Source organism: Xiphophorus couchianus, chromosome 4 (genome assembly GCF_001444195.1).
Source record: "Xiphophorus couchianus chromosome 4, X_couchianus-1.0, whole genome shotgun sequence".
In the NCBI taxonomy this organism is placed as follows: Eukaryota; Metazoa; Chordata; class Actinopteri; order Cyprinodontiformes; family Poeciliidae; genus Xiphophorus; species Xiphophorus couchianus.
The window spans coordinates 15,570,886-15,589,070 of NC_040231.1; the positions used below are offsets into that span (position 1 = coordinate 15,570,886).

Below are 18,185 nucleotides of genomic sequence, written 5' to 3' on the forward strand. Positions count from 1 at the left end.
ATATTTTTACTCACACTAAGCCTGAGAAATCTTGCACACTGTCCTACTCAGCACAGGAACTTATCTTTTTGTCAACAGTAGGCCTGTTGTTCAAACGTTTCCTTCGGAAACACTTTTAGTTCAGCTTTCTGAACTTATATGAGGCACGAAAGATCGGAGTTTATTGGTGGGGGAGTTAAGAATCCGTGAAAAATAATGCAACAGAGCAATTCTTTATTATTAATGTATAATAAAGGATTATATCAATATTGCATACAGGCAATTACCTCCGTGTGAAAGGTTAATTTTCTCCTATGTAATTTTCTTCCCATGGTCCAAAAACATGCAAACATGTGACTGTGAGTTGACCTTCGTGGTTAGATGGCTGAGGATCTGTCTATGCAAGAGAAGAAAACCTCGCTGAAAAAGGTGCATTACTAAAGAAAGTGGTTTTTGGACAAACTCAACAAGCATCTTAAAGCTCCAAGTTCATTTTCTCTGTGTGTATATGTTAACTGTTGGAAAAGAAAGACTATAATAAACCCACAGCTGGTGGAGGCCATTTCATTGCTTCATGCAGACTTATTATGTTAGCTATATGGATGTGTCCGTCTCCCTCTCATTGATTTCTCTCAGGCGTACTCGGTTTATACAGAGGCAGCTGCTGGGGGAACCGCTGCAGTTGTGCTTGATGGCTTTTTTCAGGACTTTATTAAGTAAATCTGATTTTATGTCTGTGCAGCAAATCAGCAGGATGCTGTGAGCTGCTGATAAAAAGGATGGAGCTGTAATGCATACAGATTTTTAAAAAAATGTATCTGAGTTCTTTATCTGTTTCTGCGGTGCCAGGATGATGTATTATCACACGGACATTTAGAGTCATCGTTCAGAGAAATGGCTCAGAGAGGAAAAAAAGCTGCAGTTTGCAAACAGTTTGTGGAGTATGTGTGAGATTACAGATAAATCAGGACTGGCAACGTGTGAATGTTACTGAGAACCGTCTCTTTACAGATGTGCTCTTTAATAAACACATCTGAGGACAGAGTGAAAAGAAAGATTTGAGGTCATTGGGTAACAATTTGATCTGGACTCAGCTGTTCTCCTTTTTCTTTATGGTGTCCAAATTGAAGAAAAATCACTCTTGAACCTCGACATCACTTCTTCAACCCTTGTCTTTTATTCTTCTTCCATTTCTGTAACGGTCTTTCAAGATAAAAACATACCACAATGTGCTGCATACATACTCAATATGAAAATACTTTCACTACAGTGACAACAAGTATTTTATCTTGATAGTGCAAACCAAAACATGTAACAACATAGGAATTAGATAATTATTTATAACATCGTTATTTTCCTTTAAAAAGTACCACACAAGAAGTCCTAACTTAATATTTAGTTCCAAGAGCTAAGCAATTACAGTAAGGTATACAGTAATACACAATATTACACACTGATTGGGGCCTTTACACATTTCAAAGTGCCAAATATGTAGCAGAGGAGACCTGGAATATTTCACCAGCACACCTGTTGCAGAGAAAGTACAGTTCCTTACAAAAGTATTCATAACCTTTGACCTTTTCCACATTTTGTCACGTTTCAACAGCCAACTTCACTGAATTTTATTGAGAGTTCATGTGAAAAACACGATGCAGAAAGTTATGAAATGTAAAGAAAATGAGATGCATGTTTTCAAAAGATTTTCAACAGTAAAAATCAGAAAAGAGTGGAAAAAAAGCCCCCTTCACTCTGCTACTCTTGAATAAATTCCTGTTGTCTTCAGAAGTTGAAACCAAAAGTGAGCTTTTGGTCTACATGCACGACACTAACACTGCACATCAACGTGGATACACCTTCCCCAGGGTAAAACATGGTGGGGGCAGCATCATGCTTTGGGTTTCCTTTGCTTCAGTCAGATTTGGCAGAGAAATTGATAGAGCTATAAAAAAAAGAAATGTTTATAGGGGTAGACAGGCCTTCCAGCAGATAAGTGACCCTAAACATACAGCCAGAGTTACAGTGGAAAGGCTGATATCAAAGCCCATTAATGTGTTGTATTGTATGAAGTTGTTCTCCATCCAGTCTGATTTAATTTTTTCCTTTAGATCTGCAGTTGTTTCACTTTTGAAAAAAGTCTGCAATGTATCTATGCAGTGATTAATGCTGGTAATTGTGTTATGTAAAGAAAAGACAAATGTAAGTAAAATACATAGGGAAGCTTGTGATCAGAACTGATTCATTTTCCATCAGTGTGATTCATGGGGAGTATTGCTGTTCTTATTGATCCATGCCCTCGGCGGAATCGATTCATTTTAAGTAGTGAGCCTTTAATCTTTACTCAGCTTCCAGCTTTAATTTACATTTACGTTATATATAGAATCAGTGCGTCATTCTGTTTCTTTCAAGGTAATCTGAAATAATCTTAAATCTATTCATGTTTTGTTGTCACATCCTTGTTTCTAGGTCAAATAAATCCAAGCAGCTGTGGTAATAATGAATATGTTGTCTGATCTGATATGTCCAGGCCGTGTTGAGCCTCTGTTGGTGGGTGTTAACTTGAAGGTTTAGGTTTCTCTTCATCCATGTTTGGCACCTAATCCACGTCTTCTACGTTTTCTTTTTGTTTGTCCCTCATATTTCCTCCTCAGGGTCGGAGCTGTGGCTGCTCATCTGTGACAGACAAGCAGGCAAAAAGACAGACGTGGAGACGGGGAGGTGAGAGGGACAGACAAAGAGGAGGTTCATTAGCTGCCAGCTCAGAATGACTCAGGAATTTTTTTTTTTCTTCTGTGGAAATAACTTGATTTCACAGACTTGGTTCATGTGGAACTTAGGAGACAGAAACTGGAATGTCTCACTCCAAATGGCTACTTTAGGAGAATAATGAGCCACTTGTTCCTTAGTGGGGCAATGTTTGGGGGGGTTTCAAAGAATACAAGCAACACATGATTGTCACACACCTTCATGTCGGGACTCTCCCTGTGAATCCGATGGCGGGAACTGGGTGGGGAGAGGGAGGACAGGGAATGCTCCGGACTGCTGGCCGTCACCACATAAGACAAGCTGAGCGGACTGTCCTCTCTCAGCGGAGACTCTGGAAAACAGGATGAGGGAGATTATACCTCTTGGAGATGAGGAACTAAAATGAAGGATTTTCGGTGAAACAGTGTGTAGAAAACGAGCTGTGACCGGCTGGCTTTTGTAGCGGATGACAGGCAGACCATCAGAGTGGAAGTGACGGGATGAAGGACAGATGTGGAGTGAGTGGGAGGGAGATGAGAGGCGGATAGGATGCATGGTGACGGACAGACGAGTCAAATGATGGGGGGGTAAATTAATATAATGATGAAAGCTATCAATCCATCAAGGTCCCTCAGCTGCATCTCACACAAGATGTGGATTGCTCCACAGGGACTCTGTGTGTCCTTTGTGTTTCTGTAGATTATCAGTTTGTTTAAAGCTACAATTTAAAGTCAGTTTGCAAATAGGATCACAGGATTTTGGCCCTTTCATTTGCATATTAAGCGCCTTGCAAAAATATTTATTTTGACTTGAACCTATTAACTTCTTTTCATGTTAAGCCAAAAATGTCACTTTATTTTATTGAGATTAAATGTGACACACCAACACAAAGAAGTGTATAACTGTGAGACAAAAAGAAATTTACAAATGTTTTTCCCCAATTTTTTTTTTGCCAACTAAAAATCTGGAAAAGTGAGGCATGCTAATGTATTCAGCTACACTTTATCCTGCCATCTTCACTGCATGACACCATGACTTTTGGGATTTGTCTCGTCCACTTTTTCATGTCAAGAAACTGAAATGTCTTCTTTGCATAAATCAATCTCATTCATATTGGGTGGAGAGTTGCGTCCTGACATATATTGTCAATTAGATGTACAAACTTTACTAGACCATTCCACCACAAGAACTTGCTTTAATCCACCCCATTCAAACCAGTCGTGGTTGCTCAGTACCATTGTCCTGCTGTGAGGTGAACCTCCACTCCAACCTCAAGGGTTAAGCAGCTTTTTAAAAGTTTTCTTCCAGAATTAGCCTGCACAGTATTTAACACCATTCATCCTTTAAAATATGATCAGTTTTGCTGTCATCACTCAACAAAACCACACCCACAGCCTGATGCTCCTGTAGCACATTTTAAGATTGGGATATATCATTTTGGATATAAACATTATATAAAGTAAATTTGTATGACTACAGCATCTTTTTCCATGTTTGCTGTTTTATTTTTCTTCTAATAGAGGCATCGTTCTCTTCACTCTTCCAGTGATCCAACATTTGTTATGAGCTACAAAATCTCTACCTCTGATGTGGACCTCTGCAGCTCCTCCAGGTCGGCTTTTGGCTACTTCTCAGATTAGTGCTAACCTTTCGTCAGTTTACGGGGAACAGTCTTGTCTTTAGTATATATGCAGTTTTCTCTCCATTTGAGAAGCATCAATTAAAGGGTGGCTGTAAAATGTTCAAAGCCTGGATGTTGTTTTATAACTTAACTCTGCTTTAAACTTGGTTCCTTGGCCTTCATGGTGCTTTGTTCCTTAATATGCCTAAAAATTAACATTTAATTCCACACATATGTGAAGCTAACATACCTGGTGACTTCTAAAGGTAATTATTTGAACTACATTAGTCACATATTTAAAAATGTTTCTGAATATTTTTGCAAGGCAGTCAGTGTTATGTTTGCAAGCTGGTGTAACTAATGATAAACATCCACACGATGGCAGCAAAATCCACGCAGTACTTTAGGTAGTGCTCACATAGTTTCCTTATCTTACTCCACATATTGCTTAAAACTATAGCTGTGTTAATTCACTGTGGCTAGTATTCAATTTGAAGCATATCATTACTGGATGATGGAAATAACGGACTGATTAGTTGAAAGAGTTGTGGCTTCATTCATGCATAACATTCCCATCCTCCTCTGCCCCTGCAGCACCAATTCTGAGTCATTATGGTCTGGACTGGTGCCTGCCAGGACTAAACCAGAATGAATCTGAAAGTAGGCGCATCACACTGAGTCTGTTTTAAAGCGATTTTGATGCACCAATAGATTATCTATCGTTTGATCTCAAATCCGTGTGCCTCCGGCGTCGTTCTGAATGAGTGTCTCACCTTTGTGGTCGTTCTTCTGTGTGTCCATCCTGTCAAGGCTGTCAAGAAGCCCATCGATCTGTGTCTTTATCAGAGTCAGCTCTTTTTTAATCACCTGCAGCTCTTCCATCCCCACTGAAGGAAAGAGGGAGAGGGAGGTAAGCGACAATAAGAATTACAGAACCTGAAGTGCCTTTCAGTTCAGCAGAGGTTCAGGTCTAGCTAGTATTTTTTTTTAAATTGCTGCAGCTTGGTTCAGCAATGATAATGTATTTTAGGAGGAACAGTGCAGGTATTTGATTAATACTTTACATCAGTATGTTTATGTTTCAGGGTATGTTTTTTCATATGGCCTATATGATGTTTTAGTTTGCTCAGGTATTTTCAGGCATCAATCACAAACTTGAGTTGAATGCTTTTTTTCTTTTTTTTTTTACCATATTCCCTCATTCCATCCTCCTACATCATTAATCCCTTCATCCTTCACAGCGCTTCACTTATTCCACATTTTGTTATATTACAGCTTTATTACAATTTGTATTAGTCATCTCTGCAACCAACTTCCTTAAAGTCTGAACAAACGGTTGGCTGCTTTAAATCAGAACTAAAATTTACTGAAGCTACTCCAAAGATTTAAATACTTTTTTAAACAATTAGCTATTTTCATATTTTATTTCATATTTGCATTTTGTTGTTTTTGTTTATTTTTATATGATGTTTGCACACAGTTTTGTCATGTTTTCTTCATCTTTGGTCCTTAATTTGTAAGAGTTGGAACCTAAAGCTAGCTTCTCTACCAAATGCTTCTGTTATAGCTACAAGGTAGCATTTTTTTTCCACACCGTTTTTGAAAAGCTTAAGTGAATCTGCCTCAGCCCATTCATATTACTCACACTTGGCCGTGTTTGAACTTGTGGAATGGGCTCTTGAGCTCTTAGAGTGGGTTCTGTCTCGACTGCGTCTGTGCCCAGTGGAGTAGGAGTAGGAGTAGGAGGAGGAGCGGGATCTCTTGGCCACACTTGGTCCTGAAGGGACAGGAGAGAGGGAGGCTGGCACACGCTGATAGTCACACGCCCTGCAAATTAAGCAGACAAGACAGTTTTCAAAGTAACTTATATTTAATTGCGACTGTATGCAACCGGTTTTGTCTGTGTAGCATGTAAAGCTTTGTTACGGTCTAGTCCAAGTGAGACGGAAGCAACACATTTAGCCACAAACAAGAAAAAAAATCTAACAGATTCTGAACTAAAATATTTCTGAGATCAGGAGAAAAGACCATGAGTCTTATTTCACTTTTCTCAAATTTTAAAATGATTTATTTTTAGAAAACTTTACTAAGCATATGTATTTTATAAGAAGCAGTTGTTTTGTTCACACAAACACACAATTAAGACCAAAATTATTCTTTAATCAATAAGAACAAGTTTCTTCTGACTGTAAGAGATCCTAATGTTTCGGCACAACTCACCTAAAGTCCTGACTTGATTCTGAGTCTGACAGAGAAAATGTGTCGAGAGCTTAAGATTAGGGTGATGGCAAGGAGGCCTTCCAACCTCAAAGACTTGAATTTCATCACTACATATGCAATAAGCTAGTCTGTAAATATTAATAGGGTTTAGTCCTGTTATGCCATAAAAAATTTTCTATTAATTACTGAGAATGATATGGTTTTTGACATGTCACTCTTTAACAAAATGTAGAAAAAAAACAAACAAATGAATAGTTTTAATTTTTTTCAAAACCTGCAACTCTTTTTGAAGTATTTTACTGTTTTTTAGAGATGCTTGTCTCATTGCCTATCAAAAAAAACAAAAAACAAACTTGGTTGCAGAAACAATATTTTACATTTAAATTTACCACAGGATGGGCAGCTTTGAGCCCAACTCTATGTGTAATAAAGCTCAATATTTCTGATTTGTTCAAATCATTAATGGCCTAAACACTTTCAATTATTTCATCAATATTCAAAACAAAGTCAAATGCGGTAACATTTGTTCTACTGTATTCAGCCAAAAGCAGCAGACTGTAGACATTGAAATAGATTAAATAAACTAGGTAAAATGAGGAGGCAGCTATTAAAACAAATACGCATCTTTGCACTGTTCCTTTGTTTTTTTAAATTTTGTCTCCAGAGCAAGAGAGTGAAAGTGTTTCCTCTGGCGCCGGCCTCCTCTCTGCGGACCGCTCCATGTCTCTATCTGTCACTGAATGTAATTGGTTCTGTCAGGGCCAATCAATAGCGCCCCGCCAGGCTGGTAGTGCTGCAGACAGCGGGTGTATCACAGTCAACCTCTATAGTGGTTACAGAAATGACACTTTGTGCATAACTGTTTCTGTAGAGAGAGAAATATGGTGGCGATTTAAAGAAATAAACAAATAAAAAGAAAATCCTCAGCACTCACTGACCCACTGAGTAGGTGAAACACAAGCCACAAGATCAAAGTTCACCATTTAGAGATCTGTCTGCACTCAGAGTATTGCATCAGTAAGGACAGTCAGTAAAAAGCAGCTTGAAGTAATTATTAATATTTTATTGCAGTAACATAGTCTCACACTGAAAAATGTTGTAAAAATCAGCAGAAAATTACACAACAGCAGCATTTTTTATAATTTATACTTCTTAAAGTTGATCAGAACGCCTACAGACTTTTAATTATTAATCCACATCTTTCGTTTTGTTTTTTTCCTGGGTAGAAATATGTATGATATGATATAGTGATAATTGTCTATGAGCCACTAGCCTGGATGAGTCTGGACATTTACTCATCTCTTGATGTGACAAAATTGGAGCCCAGACACAATTCAGATTTTACATACATATATTGGGCAGTAAAGATGCGAAATCAGTTTATCTTGAAATGTCTAAAAATCAGAACTGACTAAAAACGAAAATTCAGTAAGGGTGCAAATACTTTTTCCACAGCGCTTTGTAAATTAAATCTGGGTATTAATCAGAAGCAGCGAGCATCCAAAAAGAGAACTGAAATCATGATGGTGAAGTAGATCCGCTGATTGAGTTGTCATTGAGTCGCAGAGCTGTGAACTCATTTCTATGTTTTGTTTTCTGAGAAGCTGTGAATCCTGGCAATGAGACCAATGGACATACTGCGTGGTTCTGCACCTCCAGAATAGAGCGTCGTCACGTGGATGAAGTGCATCAGGACACCATAACTGAGTGAGTTTACGTGATTTGAGCAGCAGGGAGTCTCATTCTCAGGGAGCATCGGGAGAGACGGCAACCAAAGACTTATTGGAGTTTAAAGGCTTTTCGAGCGGTTTGCAGGGGGCAGATACACAACGTGATGTTACACCGGCTTTGAAGTGTCATCCCAGAGAAAGGAAGCTCAGACAATGAGAGAAAGCAGACGGGTGAGGATTACAGAAAAGTGTGTGGGCGTATGTGTGTGAGAGAGTGTTTGTCTCTGTGGATTAGACCGTGCATGTAAAGCAGCTTTGTCAGCTAGAGCTGTTATCAGTGTGCTGAAAGACACTTTACTTTTGTGTTTGAACAACAGGACAGTCCACCAAAAGACTAATTTCTCTCATCCTCACAAAGTGACGCTGTCAACAACAAACACTGAAACACAAATGCACGCATCATGCATATGCACACGCGCGCATAGACTTCGCAGATTTAAACCGAGAGGGATATGCATATAAAAATAAATATTTCATTTTTTGCCATACACATTCACACACACACACACACACGCAGCTGTCTGTAGTGTTAGCCAATAGCACGGAAAATAATCAGGCACTGTGTTAGACACAAATTGAAAATCAGTGGCGAGTGTTCCCCCTAAACAGAAAGAAAATGCAAAAGAAGAAAACAACAGAGAAAAAAAGACAGTGGAGCAAAATTGACATTAATTTAAGCAACTGATGAACAAACTTAGAAAAAAAGAACTGATAGAAAGAGATGCACATTAACCATGTGTGTTTGTGTATAAGTGTCCTTATGTATTGTGACCGTTTCCAGTTATTCAGATGTGCTGAGTGCAGCAGTTAAGAGTTTGAGCCTGAGGGATGGAGGGGGCTCCCAGAGCAATTTTAGTAGATGACTGATTACACGGAGCCACTCACCACCTTGTCCACCTGACTGCTGAGCTTACAGTGCAAACATTTTAACTGCTCAGCCAAGAGTTTATGATACTTACTCAACAATAATGCTTACACAGTTTTACAGAGACATGTTGTCAACTTCTCCAGGCAGCGAGACAGAATGAAAATCAAAAGGAAAAAGCTTCAAGGATTCCACTTCCGTTTGAATTGTGAGACAGTTTTTTTTTTTTCTTTTTTGTGGGCTCTAGTGTCCCTTATATGACAGTAGGCTGACAGGAAACGGGGAAGGAGAGGGGCATGCGGCAAATATCGTCGGGTCCGGGAGTCGAACCCGCGACGGCCGCGTCGAGGACTAAGGCCTCCAAATATGGGTCGCGCTAACCACTACGCCACGCCCTATTTTTTGTTTTTAAGCATATGCACTGACTGATGGCACTTTTTAAATTTCGTTGTTCTTGTGACAATGACAATAAAGATTTATCTTATCTTATCTATCTTATCTTCTCTGATGTTCAAATCTGAACTATGAATTGGTTGGAATATCATCACTTGTGGATTTATACTTTTCTTCCTTGTTTATTCATTAACAAGATATGATGAACTATTATTACACCATTTAAATGTGTTGGATGTAATGATGCCCTTGAAAATTCTTGACTGATTATAGAAAATGTGAATGTTAAACTACAAATGAACCATAATTGAACAAGAACACTAATTAAAGATCAGATTTAATAATATTTGATAATACTGATTTGTGAAAATTCCTGTATTTTTACAAGATTTTCTGTTTGACTTTGTAAGGCATCACTTTAAAACGCATTGATCTAAGAGTAAAGCCTTGTGGGATCCCTGAGGCAGGACAACCTGTTCCTCGTTAAACTTTAATATGCAAGACATGACAAAGATTGGGTATCTGATTTAAATCTGGACTTTGAAATGGTCCTTCTGACAGGAATATGTTTATCTTAACAGTTATTAAACTTTTAGGTCTAATTTTATATTGTTTTTAGCCAAGAAATTGAACCTCCTTCAATTTTGGTGTCTTTCCTCAATATAAGCAGGTCTACTGATGGTTACTACTTGTAAATGGGCATGCTTAAGTGGAATAAATGTTTCTGCATCCACCCATTGGCTTACACCTTACTAATACCAAAATCTAAAACCAGATGCTGAATAGGGTTTGCTGTAAAGAACAACACACATTCCTGCAGTAAAGCATGAAAACATCTGAACAAAGCAGTTCTTAAAAATCTTCAAAACATTTTACTATCATGGAGCCACCTTTTTGTTTTGTTAGGCCAGTGTAGCTGCGTCTTTTCCCTTTCAGTCAAATGTCTTTTATTAAACCACACAGTGTTTTTATCCAATCCACAACCAGGAATTGTGCTGACAGCGGGTTTGCAGCGGTCTCTATAAAGGGAACTGCATCTTTTTCAGGTTTGCAAATGTTTAATGCTTGATTGTGACTACTAAAAGCCAATACTAAACCGAGACAGAAAGATGGACAGGCTGAACGTAGACAGAAATCAAGACCGTAAAATCCCGTTGCTTTGTGTGACACACAGACATGCAGTGAGGTGTGTGAGAGACCCGACTTTCTGACAGTACCTGTCGTAGTAGTCCTCGTGGTAGCTGTCGTAGTCCAGATCAAACTCTGACCTGCAGAACAGCGAGAGATAAAGTCAGATCAGATGGTTGGATAAAATGTTGACAAAACTTTGATGAGGCACTTTTGTTGCTGCTGTCATTGATTTCAGTTAAAGGCTGTAATTTGTTGAGGGGTTAGTGGGTAAATGTGAGAGTAAACACAGTTTTTGTTTTTTGCTGCAGCCTCTTCATCTGGAAAAAAAACACTGCGCTCATGGTCTCCAGCCAGCTGAAAGAAAACACTGGGTTTTCTTTTTCTGCTGCGGCATCCAGGTGGAAAATCCATAAAAATTGGATCGCGCTGCAACCGTATCACCCACTGAACACATCGATGTTTGAGCTTGCTGTGGTGAGCCACGAACCATGAGAGACGGGAAGAATGAAAGGCAAATGAATGATGTGACAGTTAACTTATAAACGTTGGTGTAGTTGATGCATACCTGTAAAAAAAAAAAAAAGGACTCGAGGAAGAGAGAAGTCACACTAAGCTCCAGCGAGAGCACATTCTGGTGTGTCAGACCTCATCGTTCCTCCCAAATCCCTGCAATGAGTCTCTATTAATCCCTGCATGTGGCTCACCATCCCTCAGTCTGCTTCTCTGTCTCACTGACTCTGTCCTCATCATTATGTCCTTCTTTTTTTTAAACTGACTTCAGTCTCTGAATTAAACTACAAAACTGTCCTTAAATACATGTTTAATAAAATCATCGTAAAGTTTCAACATGTGGAATATTCATCTGTCTTTTACATACAAAGTGACTGAAAGCAAAGACAGAAGCTGATTCGGTGAAGACACTGTAAAGGACGGCCACTGTGAGATTTCTCTACTGGTTTGTCATAAATCCATAGTCATCTGAACATCCATAAGATCTAGGAAACATGTCCAGCCATGGTTGTGCTGCACTGGAAGAAAAATCAAATAACTGACTCAAAAGATGTTTTTTAATGAGAATATATGACGAATAAAATGTCAAACAAAACACCAAAAATGGAAAATGTTTCATCCATCCATGGACACTTTCAAAATCAGGATAAATACAAAGGAGCAGACAAAAGTCTGACATTTTATGCATTGTTTGATTTTGTACAAATGATTACGGACAGTGTTATGGAACCTAGTAGCTTAAAAAACAGCAGTTTTATGGCTACTCACCAATATCAACCTATTCAAGTAGTTTGTTATATAGTTTGTCTATCCATTGTCTACACTGGATTATCCTTTGTTAACAAATAGAATATATTGATGAAAATGAAATTATTAGCATATTTTATCTGCTGTTGTACTTACATTCACCTCATATTTTTGTTTGTTAGAACATGAAGAGCAATAAACTAAATTTAATGCTGAAGAATGCGCTGCATGTTATTTTTGTATATTTAAATATAAATTATAAAGATCCATTTTATATTGCTCATTTTATATTAGCAGAAATTGATTTTTGAAAACTTTCCTCATATCTTTCCTACTAAATAAACAATCTGTTTATCAATTTTAGGGTAATCCTACTGGTGACTCATTGTTCTCAGCCTCTGTCATATTATTAGAGGAAGCTAAAGTGAGCACTTCACATTATTAAAGTCACAAAAGTGTTCAAAAGAAATGAGAAAACAGCAAAGGGAAAACTCTCACAACCTATTTGTGTAATTGTGTGAATCTGAACTCTAGACTCGTTTTGGATCAGATCGTAATCACATTTTCTCCAACTCTGCTCTCACTGTCTGCACTGTCTCATGCCAACTAGTTTGCTGAGCTCATGGGACAGAAAACCTCCAAATAATTTATAGCAAGAGCTCATTTACTACAAATGTACTGTGCAATTTCAGTCCAATTTCAAGGAGGCCTTTTTGTTGTCCCATTTCATACAGAAATGATTCCTGTGTTGTTGTAGCTCTTTCTGTCAAGCTACATGAAACATCTTTGTCTTCCATTTGAGGATTCAATATTATGAAGGCATTTCTGGCCTTTTACATCTTGTTCCTGTAAAAGAAAATCCATGTGGAAGAGGAACCGAGCACAGAAACAAGCTGCAAATCCTCAGCTTCTCAACTAGGCTGACCTTTGTTTTTCTGAGTGGATTCATCTTGAAGAGAAACAGAAAATAACAGTCATTGAACGAAATCCTCACTGAAGGGGAACCGAACTGCTGCTCGGTTTCTGTTCAGTGCTTTTCCTTGTGGATTTCTATCTTGGGATCGAGTGTTTGGTGGACGAACTGCCATTCGGTAAATAATCTTTTTGGAAAAACAATAACATCAAATAGTAATAATAATTCATTTGTGATGTTCTACTTGTAACAGTCTGACAGAACTACAAATTATTACTAACAGAACTCAAAAGTGCAGAAGAAATTGCACAAAATACCTCTTTAGATTAATTCAGTGGTTGTTTCATGTGGGATTAAGCAGGTCCTGTGACCTGATCCTCTCACAGCAGCATAGATTAGGTTTACTATTGTAATAAATCAATTTATTGCTTGTCCCTTTGTAGCAGGCACTCTTGAAAATGCATCTAACCAGGATGCCAATGTTACATGTCTACTAAAGGTGTGAAAACAGTATAACAACACAATCTTCAATGCAAGCGATGTGAAAAAAAAAGACTGCAAGTCAAATATTTTGAGAATAAATGAGATGTTTAAAATGACCAATTTTATTTATAAAGAACTTTAAAAGAACCACAGCAGAAAGAAAGAGCTGCACATAACTGTGCACCATAAACATACGAAACTAAAACATATAAACATGACGTAAGATGATAAAACACTAAACACAAATAAAACAAATTTTCGCTGATGTTAAAGGAATAAAAATGGGTTTCAAGACCAGTTTCAAAAGTAGGCCGTGAATAAAGCTCGCTAATGTGGAGGGGTAATTTATTCCACTGCTGAGGAGTTGCACCGGTGAAGGCCCTATCCCTCTAAACTTCCTCCTAAACCTTGTACCTGCAGGAGGTGAATGCATTGCAAGAGCATTCAGGCCTTTAAAAACGAAACAAAAAAGTAAAATAAGCTCTAAAATTAACAGGCAAACTGGTAATGTGTTCAGTTTTAAAAGTACTAATTAAAAGTGTTTTGAACCGGCTGCAGACGAGGAGGACTGACTCACCCCAACATACAGTCTATAGCAGTGATGAAATAAAATCACTGTTTCAAAGAGCTGCCAGAAAAGTTTATTGTTTCCAATTCAATTCAAAAATACATTATTTATCCAAAGGGGAAATGAAATGTTACAATCTAAATGTAACACATATTAATCTAAGGTTCTTCAAAGAGTATTTGCAGATGGTTGTGGGAAGGAAGGACGTTATGTAGCAGTCTGCATTACAGCAAATTTGAAGAAGCAGCCTCTGACTGAAGACACTTTGCTTTTTTATGACAGTCTCGTAAAGAGGATGCTCAGGGTTATCCATAATTTTCTTGATTTTATTTTTACCATCTTCCAGAGATTCCACAGTAAGAGTAGAACAGAACCATTTGATAAAATTGTAAGAGCAGGACTTTAAAACTGGCCTAAGTTTAAAATCATACAAATTGTCAACATTTGGTTTGATAGTCCAAACGTGGACTCACTGGGACCACTTGGTCCAAACACCATCACCTCTGTTTTCATTTCATAAAAACTTAAGAACTTCAGGGCCAGTTAAGCTTAAATATCGTAAAGCTTTTGCAATGAAAGCACCGCCCTTACATAACAGGTAATTGTTTGCTCAGCGGACAGACCAATATTTAGTGTGATAGATTTAACTGTGCATAATATCATAAACAAATATTTAATTCTTCATTGTTTGTAATGATGGCCAGGTATTGTCGCTGAGTTGGAGTAATGACACGTTGTCAGAGTTTTCACTTGATTTAGTGGATATAAATCTTCCACAGGTAAGGACCGCCCCTTTAAACAACAATTACATGCAAAGAAAGCAGCCAAGCGCCTCGGCCAGCAGAGAGAGAGAACAGCAGCAGATGGACAGCGGGGTCACTAAAGGCTAATTAATTTCTTTTCATAATTTCTCAAGTGCCAAAGCAATCCATTAGACGTGCTTGGCAATAAATCATCTTGGCCGCAGCGTGCCTCTGTGTGTGTTTTGTGCACACCAGTAAAACGGCAAGTGGCTTTTGTGAACAGGACATCTCAGAGATTCCTTCCAGCAAGCAGAACTCAACTAAGGCAAGAAAACATCAGTATTTTACAGATTCAATGGGGGAAAAAATCCCTAGAAGGTGTTTGGGATGAAGTATTGACATGTTTAAATGGTTTAAAGTTTGACAAATGCAATAAAAATGTAGGTGACAGAAAATCAATGACTGGCATTTTTCTTTTTTTTCTCATTGATTTTTTGGACACTGCGACATCTTTGGTGACAAATAATGATTCATTCTTTTATATTAAGGCTTTGTCCGATTAGAAGATTGTTTGAACTATTTTTGATGGTTTAAGTGATACTTAGAATCGATGGGATATTTAAAAGTCATAATATTCTTACAAAGAAAATAATTTCAATAATAGGAGATTAGCTCTTCAAACTGTGTGTTTGTTTTAAAGACTCAAGCCACAAAGTCAAACTCAAGACTCACAGGCACAGAGTGGCAATCTTAAAAATTAAACCCAAAATAGACTTACTATGCGCCGATCATCTTTTGAGATAACACTTGTAAGTCTAATACTCAGAAATATTGCAGATTCATTACTGCATGTTATAAATAAATCTTACATTGACTAATTAGTTTTAATAATTGTCAATATTGAATAACAGGAAATGTGTTATATTGTTACATTTTGCCGTTTTCACTATGCTTTGTGCTTGGTAGGTCTAATTGCATAACTCCTTGAGAAATACATTTCTCTTGCACCGTTTATAAGATTTCAGCACTTGTCCCTGATGACAATGTGTAACATTACACATATTTATATATCTTACCTATCTTCTGCAATCTAAATATGCTCTACAGCTTTGAAAACTATACTGACTGAAATCTCTCCTAACCTGCTGGAATTGGTAGACAAAGTTACAAAAAACGTTACTAAACTGATTTAGTATGAGTGTAACAGAAGGAGAACAATTGGGTTTTTTTTTTTTTAATTATTCACTTTTCTGTTTGTTAGCATATCATTAAGTGCCCAAAGTCACTTAATTATAGAAAAAAGTTGATTCTCTATTTATTTCGTCAAGTTTGAAAAGATCTCACTCTGTCAGAGATTCATATTTTCCAGAGAATAATGTCCAACTCTCAACTTCAGATGAGAAGCAAAACATCTTCATCCCCATGCTCCTCCAGCTTACACTTCAAACCACTGTGTTTTTGCTCAAACTATGTGGTGCAGTCAGTAAACCAACATTGACCTTGGATTAGAAATAACACACCAGAAATACTTTCTTACTCAAATCAATTCTAATTGAGATTAATGCTACACTCACAGAGAACAGGACTCTAATGCAAAGTTTAGTTTAAAATCATAATCTCTGCCTCTTCTGTCTGAACTGCTGGACTGAAAGGCATATTTGCATTCTTCCTTTATGTAATAAGTCACACAGTAGCTTTGGGAATGTTTAATATTTGCCAAACATAATAAGCCAACAGGATCAAGTTACAGTGTGAGTGATGAAAATGTGTAGAAAAGTAAACTAATAGAGTGATTTTGGTTTCAAGTGAGGAATAGAGTGAATAACTGAAAGAACACAAAATTATTGCGATTATTATTCTTCAGGTTTTCTCTTGATGAATTCCTGTTGAAACCTAAGCTGTGACTTTTTGAGCCTAACATTATTTATGATCTCATACAGATTTTGGTGGCTATGTTACCTCCTCACCTTAATGTTTAACAAAGCTGATTGGTGCTGATCCGTTGATTTGGAGAGTTTTTGGCGGGGGTTTTGAGAATTTTGTCCTTAATTCAAATGATCCTTGCCTCTCTGGAAGCCTCCTCTCAGACCAGACACCTGATGAGCCATTAAGGAGGTTTTGGTGGAAGAAGCTAATAGGTGCAGCTGCAAAGTATCAACGAGTTTTGTCACAATAATGATGTTCTTTATATGAACAATTATTCAGGAGAGCAAGATAACATTAATTCCTTTGAAAAGGAGCCTATTCATTTAAGAAGGTAGCTCTAATAGGTGAGCTAAGGATTCATTTGGGATAAATAATGGAATCCAGGCAGGAAGGCAAACAGTTTCTGCAGATAGATGGTCAAAATTAAGAAGTGGGTATCACTCCACATTCTACCTTTGTGACAACAAAAGGTTTGTGTGTTTTGTTCTCATCAACAATCCTGACATCAATCCCCAGTATCTGATAAGGTCCAGTGGACATGAGTTAAAAATGTGTCTCCCATAATGCATCACTACTTGTTTCCTTCCGAGGCTGTGGTGGATGCTGAATCTAGTTACCACAGCTCCTAAAGCACAGTGGTTTACATAATGTGGATGAGCAAAATCTCAGTTATATAAAAATGTATGGAAAGCATAATGCAGCACAACAATCAAGAAAGAACACAACCACACCTACACAGAGAAACTGAAAACAGCATGAGTGGAGAGGAAAATGAGATTATGTCTGAAAAAACTATGCAAAGCCATTTTCCCCCTTGGCTTTAAAAGAAATTAGAAGAAAATTGGGAGTGTTGGTGGACTGACAATTAGTGGAGAGACGTAAAGAGAAAGAAGAGAGACTGTTGGATTTTGACCATGATCAAAATGAGAGCAGAGAGGCTTTGATGAGGGAGGAGAGGAAGATAAAGAGAGAGCTGGTAGCATGTTTGCCCTCTCAGACACTCTCAAAGGACAGACTCTGAGCTAATCTCTGTCCGCTTCTGCTTTCATTTAATCACTGCCACTATTTGTCTCTCTGCTCCGCTCACACTCAGTACATTTCTCTTAACTGCTCTTGTTTCTTGTAAAAATATATCAGTCTCCTTGCACAGGAAACTGCTCTTTAAAAACACTTATATGCAATGAAACATGGATTACAGCCATTTGTGCAGCTTTAATATTTAATTTATCTCGATTGTTCAGCAATACTGAATCTCTGAAAATGCATGCAGTATATTAAATACTTTTTATATATTTTTTTGCACCTTTTAATAAAAATCCTTACTGCTTGTTCTGTTAGAAGTTATAATGACAAGAGAAAATAACTTGCTATATCTTCCACATGGATCCATTTTGCAGTGTTTGGTGCTTGTTGTGACCTTGTTTGCTGTACATTTGCAGCACAATATAATTTCCATAGCTATTCAAGGGATAATTTATTATTATTCAAGATAGATGTAACCAATGTCTTAGCAACTGGTGGACTTTAAGTGTATGATATATATGTTTGGCTTTTTATACATTTCTTCTTCTGACAGTTTTGGTCCTCTATAGAGATCAAAGTGTTGTCAAGTAT

The 18,185-nt window shown here is 37.6% G+C and overlaps 1 protein-coding gene across 5 annotated transcripts in view; it reads right to left on the reverse strand.

The window, feature by feature from the left end:
* Positions 1–1,133: 1,133 nt before the first annotated feature.
* The window catches only part of LOC114143606 (heterogeneous nuclear ribonucleoprotein C-like), a 49,564-nt gene continuing 32,512 nt past the window's right edge, over positions 1,134–18,185 (reverse strand). For 3 of the 5 annotated variants that reach the window (XM_028015810.1, XM_028015809.1, XM_028015808.1), the window contains 6 exons: positions 11,635–11,709; positions 10,768–10,818; positions 5,988–6,169; positions 5,116–5,229; positions 2,940–3,073; positions 1,134–2,649 (listed from right to left, as the gene is read on the reverse strand). In XM_028015810.1, coding sequence (XP_027871611.1) covers positions 2,611–2,649; positions 2,940–3,073; positions 5,116–5,229; positions 5,988–6,169; positions 10,768–10,818; positions 11,635–11,709 — 595 coding nt within the window. In that variant the 3' untranslated portion in view covers positions 1,134–2,610. The remainder of the gene's footprint in view (positions 2,650–2,939; positions 3,074–5,115; positions 5,230–5,987; positions 6,170–10,767; positions 10,819–11,634; positions 11,710–18,185) is intronic. The other 2 variants (XM_028015812.1, XM_028015811.1) reach the window with 1 other exon arrangement.